This window comes from Dipodomys ordii, unplaced genomic scaffold, assembly GCF_000151885.1.
Source record: "Dipodomys ordii isolate 6190 unplaced genomic scaffold, Dord_2.0 Scaffold92, whole genome shotgun sequence".
Classification (NCBI taxonomy): domain Eukaryota; kingdom Metazoa; phylum Chordata; class Mammalia; order Rodentia; family Heteromyidae; genus Dipodomys; species Dipodomys ordii.
In genome coordinates this window covers 3,977,183-3,982,262 of record NW_012267308.1, presented here as the reverse complement: position 1 = coordinate 3,982,262, position 5,080 = coordinate 3,977,183, and the positions used below count along the sequence as shown (strand labels likewise).

The 5,080-nt window shown below is 53.8% G+C and overlaps 1 protein-coding gene across 1 annotated transcript in view; it reads right to left on the bottom strand.

Moving 5' to 3' along the window:
- Positions 1 to 61: 61 nt before the first annotated feature.
- Proser3 (proline and serine rich 3) overlaps positions 62 to 5,080 on the bottom strand; it is a 12,812-nt gene continuing 7,793 nt past the window's right edge. The window contains 7 exon segments of the mRNA XM_013026178.1: positions 62 to 346; positions 487 to 568; positions 655 to 1,219; positions 1,379 to 1,576; positions 1,685 to 1,863; positions 3,315 to 3,451; positions 3,541 to 3,623. Of these exon segments, the coding sequence (XP_012881632.1) occupies positions 205 to 346; positions 487 to 568; positions 655 to 1,219; positions 1,379 to 1,576; positions 1,685 to 1,863; positions 3,315 to 3,451; positions 3,541 to 3,623 (1,386 nt within the window). The 3' untranslated portion in view covers positions 62 to 204.

The following is a 5,080-nucleotide window of genomic DNA, read 5'->3' as shown; positions in this document are numbered from 1 at the left end:
GAGCTGAGGGACAGCGCCCAGGCCCAGAGTTCAGGCCCCACGACTGGACCCAAAAAAAAAAAAAGGAATAGGAAGAAAAGGAGGTGACAGCATCAACACAATTCCTTAAGCTAGCACAACCCTTGGGCCTTTCCACAAAATCCATTTCTTAGAGATTGACTTGAGAAAAAAATGTTTCATTGGGCAAAAGAGAATATATACAATTCAAAGTCGTCTGGCCTCGAAGGAGGCTCCTTCCCTCCGCAGCCTCCTTGGGGACCTCCTTCTTGGTGATATGGCTGGAGGAGACCAAGGCCTTGGGTCTTCAGTGTGGCACACCAGGAGGGATATTTGAGCTTCCACTTTCCTGGAGAATAGTGGGGGAAGGAGAGACTAGGGTTTGTGCTCAGGATTCAGGTCTTGGGTTGTAAATGGGGTCTGGGAAAGGGGCTCAAAGCAGGGTCGGACACCCAATCGGAGAACACCTAGCCTGGTGATGAGGGTCACCTTTTCTGCTGTCGCAGCTCTGCCCTCTGAGCTCTCAGCACTTGCAGCACAGGGTCCTCCTGAAACTCGCTGCCGTCGGAGTCTGAGGGGCAGGGGGGCGGAAAGCGTGAGACTTCAGGGGGTGGGCTGGATCCCCACCCAAATCCCGGAGGTGAGCAACCAGCTCACCTTCTGCAGCCTGCAAAAGTTGGGCGGCCTGTAATAGTAACTCCTCCGAGGGGGTGTGGCCACCGGGAGGCGTGGCAACGGGTCCCCGAGTCCCCGCCTTGAAGGCCTCCGCGGAGGTCGGGGCAGGCTGGTCCGCAGCTTCCGCTGAGGGCGTGGCTTTACCTGCCCGGAGCTCCGGCCCTCCGCAGGGGGGCGTGGCCTTGGCTCTCTGGGCATCCCCCTCTGATCTGGCTCGGGAGTCAAGCGGAGAGGGCGTGGCCTCTTGTCCAGGGGGCTTGACTTTGGCTTGGGAAGGTCTAGTCTTGCGAATCACAGATTCGGCCTTCGATGGAGGCGTGTCCTCCCCCGGGCTGTTGGGGAACAGCCGAGCGGTCACTACCTGGCCCAGGGCCCCCCTGAGCTGCGGGCCAGGTCCCTCATCCGTTGTCTTGATGCCCCCAGCAGCCTCTTGACGGGGAGCTCTGGTCCTCAAAGGCTCGGGACTCAGCTTCTGGGGCTGAGCAGGGCTGCTTTGTTCTGGGGTATGAGGGCCCTGGTGGGTAGCAGGGGGCCCACGGATGGAGGGCTGGGAATTTGGGGTGGAGGCTGAGGGATCTGGGATGGGGGCTGGGGGAGCCGGGGTGGAGGCTGGATGAGCTGGGTTGGAGACTGGCAGCACTAGGGTAGAGGCTAGGGGAGATGGAGTGGAGGACAGCAGCGTGGGAGGAACTGTCCCTAAAGTTACCCAAGAACTGGGCTGTGGGGCCCAGATGAAGCCATGGGGGCTGGAGGCCCAGAGGACGTGTGGAGAGGCCCCGGGTGGCACAAAAGGTCTCTCTATATAGGTCTCAGGGGGACCAGCCTGAGCCAGACTGGCCCACGGTGGAGCACAGCTGGACTGGGTCCCCACAGAATTAAAGGAGGTCTGAGGGGCAGGAGAGGCCTGTGGACAAACAGAAGGAAGGCTGTGAGAGGGAGAGGAAGACAGGGGAGTTCCCCTGGGGATCCTCCTTCCTCCAGTCCCCTCTGGCCTTGCCCTCTCCCAACTCACCAGAGCGGTAGGGGCTGCGGGCTGGGGCTGCACCCATGTTCCATCGCCCTGGCCTCCTTGAGCCTGTTCGCGTTTCCGACGTTGCCTCCACTGATACAAAATGTCATCCTCAGGTCGCAGGGGTGCCCGGGAGGAGGAGGGAGAGGCGGTGGCTGAGGCAGCGGCTGGAGCTGGTGTTGAGAGAAGTAGAAGGGTGAGGGTAGGAAAGGAGCCAGTGTGTCAGCAGGCTGCTCACCTCCCTCAGCTGTGCCAGAGACAAGGCTGCTCAGGTGATGCCCAACTCCCTGCCAGAGAGGGAGGGGGGAGGGGGGAAGAGTCAGAGGACAGACACTCCACAGGTTTTCAACCTGCCAATAGAGTTGTGTGTATGTGGTACCAGTCCTGAGGCTTGAACACAGGGCCTGGGTGCTGTCTCTTAGCTTTTTTGCTCAAAGTGGCACACTACCATTTGAGCCACAGTTCCACTTCCAGCATTTTGCTGCTTAGTTGGAGATAAGAGTCTCATGGGCTTTTCCTACCCAGGCTGGTGTTGAACTGTGATCCTCCGATCTCAACCTCCTGAGTAGCTAGGATTACAAGTGTGAGCCACTGGTACCCAGCTCAACCTATCTTTCAGTTCATTCAGCCAACTAATATTTATGGAACTCTTGTTATGTGCCATGCATGTGTGTTCTGGACATTGGGGTTTCAGTAGTGAAGAGGCCAAATTCTTCTAAATCTGTCCATTCTCCTGCTCCTGTCACTGCCCTCCCCGTGGTCCAGCCCCACTCACCCCACCTGTACTACTACCACAACAGGCTTCTTGCTGGATTCCTACTCTCCTTGCTTGCCCATTCATAGGCACAGAGAGCCTGTGGACACCTGAGTAGTCAGGGCTTCTTGGCAGGAATCCTTCCCTAATTGTATCTCCTTCATGGTAAAATTTAGAAGCCTAGCCAAGCATAGTGGCATATACCTGTAATTCCAGGCTGAGGTAGGATGACTTCAAAGGTCAGGCTAGCCTGGGCCATAAAGATTCTATAGTGACTCAGAAGGCTGAGATCTGAAGGATTGTGATTTGAAGCCAAATGTCCTTAAAACTCTTATCTCCAATTAACTAGCAAAATATCAGGCTACAGGCCAAGCCAGTGTGGGGCCCTGAGTTCAAGCCTTAGTACGAGCCAAAAAAAAGGAGGCAGGGGATATTCAACCTAAATAAATTCAAGATAGATTATAAACAATCTCATAATCAAAATTTGCTTTTAAATAAATTGGATGCCAAATTTCAAAAAGCATTTTCAGACTTTGTTCAAGATGACATGACCAGCAAGGACTAGAGGCAGCAATAAAAGCCTCTGCCTAACAAGCACAAGGCTTGGAGTTCAAACACCAATACTGCAATTCACCTGTCTGGAATCACAAAAAGTGCTAGGCCTCTCATATACATGCTAGCCGTAGACAGCTGAACCAAAGTGTTCTCCACCTGTCATGAATTCATTTTACTCTCACAAGACCTGTAGAATCCAGCTAGCACTCCTCTTTTACAGCAGGGGAGACAGGCCCCCATGATATTCCAAGGTACCCAGCTGGTAAATGGTGGAGAGGAGATTCAAATTCATGCTGTTCTCCCTTCTGGATTCCCAGCACTTACCAGGTGCTTTGGGGCCAGAGTCCTTGCTGGAGTCAGGGGTGAAAGTCATGGGGAGAGGAGGGAAGCCATCGGAGCTGACAGGGAAGGAGGAGCTGCTGGCTTCACTGGGGCTGAAGGAGGAGGAGATGGAGGCCTTGCTGTAGGGAGAAGGCAGAGCTCTTAGAAGCAGTTGGACTAGGCTGTGGCTAGACGCAATGGGAAGGTTGATGGGGTGGGAGGTGGGCACCTGCGTTTGAGCAGTCTGGCTGCTCTGCTTTGTAGGCTCAGTGTCTCCAGGTCCAGCAGGGATGACTTCCAAGTGTTGAGGCTCTGCAAGGAGAGAGGGGGGAAAGCCACGCCTACCCCGGTGGCTTCTCATTGGCTCTGTTTGGGGCTTCACATCCCCCCCCCCCCCGCCACTGTTTCCCTCGGCCCCGCCCCCTGAAGTTTGACAGCGCCACGCCCACGACTGCTTCTCAGTGGCCATCTCCCCCTCCTGAGACACGCCCCCTGGTTCTTTATGCCCGGCGGCTGACACTTGTAACCCTCAGCCGCGGACCATCTCCTTTATCCGCTTTCGGAGACCTCTCCTCTGACGTTCTTAATTGGTTCTATGGCCCTCTAGCAGCTTTTCCAAGTCCTGTTCTGTCAGTCCTGCCTCCGATTCTTCCCCATAGAATCGTAAGGCCTGCCCACGCTCCTTTTTCCCCCTCTCCATGAACAACCTGTCTGCCTTGAAATATATAATTCTAGGATCTCTGCGACATGGCCTCCCCTTACCCACTGGACATTTTCCTTGTCTCCTCTTCTACCGGTTATTACAGGCTGGCCTCCAACCTTGAGTCTGTTTTTCTTGCCAGAAATTATGCTTCCCTTGGGGCTGGGAAGATGGCTCAGTGGTAGAGCGCTTGCCTTGCATGCCTGAGGCCCTGGGTTCGATTCCTCAATATCACATAAGCAAACAGAAAAAAGCTGGAAGTGGCGCTGTGGCTCAAGTGGTAGAGCTCTAGCCTTGAGTCTAAAGAGCTGGGGGACAGCGCCCAGGCCCAGACTTCAGGCCCCACAACCAGACCCCCCAAAAAAAACAAACAGAAATTATGCTTCCCATAAAATCCCCAATCCTGGTCTTTCCTACAACTGATTGAACAATGCCCTGGAAACACTCCAAGAAGGATACTGACATTGGTCAAGAAGGATACTGACATTGGTCAGGTCATCAATAGAGCCTTAACTTCAGAGGGCCTGGCTTTAATCTCCCCATTGTTCATAAAAATAAAAATAAAACTCTGATCACAGCTGGACATCAGTGCCTCACACCTGCGATCCTATCTACTCAGGAGATCTGAGGATTGAGGTTCAAAGCCAGCCCAGGCAGAAAGTCTGTGAGACTCATCTCCAATCAACCACCAAAAGGCTGGAAATGGAGCTGTGGCTCAAGTGATAGAGATCTACCCTTGAGCAGAAAAAGCTAAGGGATGCACCTGACCCCTGAGTTCAAGCCCCAGTATCAGCATTGAACAAACAAAAAACACACAAACCCCTCCCTCAGCACAGTGATTCCACTTCTGGTGTCAGCTAAATATGTTTTTGTTTCTGGCAGGTTTGATAAGCTTTGTAATGAAATTTTTTTATTTTTAATTTTTGTCGGTCATGGGGCTTGAAATCTGGGCCTGGGCGCTGTCCCTCAGCTCTTCAGCTCAAGGCCAGCGCTCTACCACTTGAGCTACAGCGCCACTTCCGGTTTTCTAGCGGTTTATTGGAGATAGGAGTCTCACAATCTCTCCTGC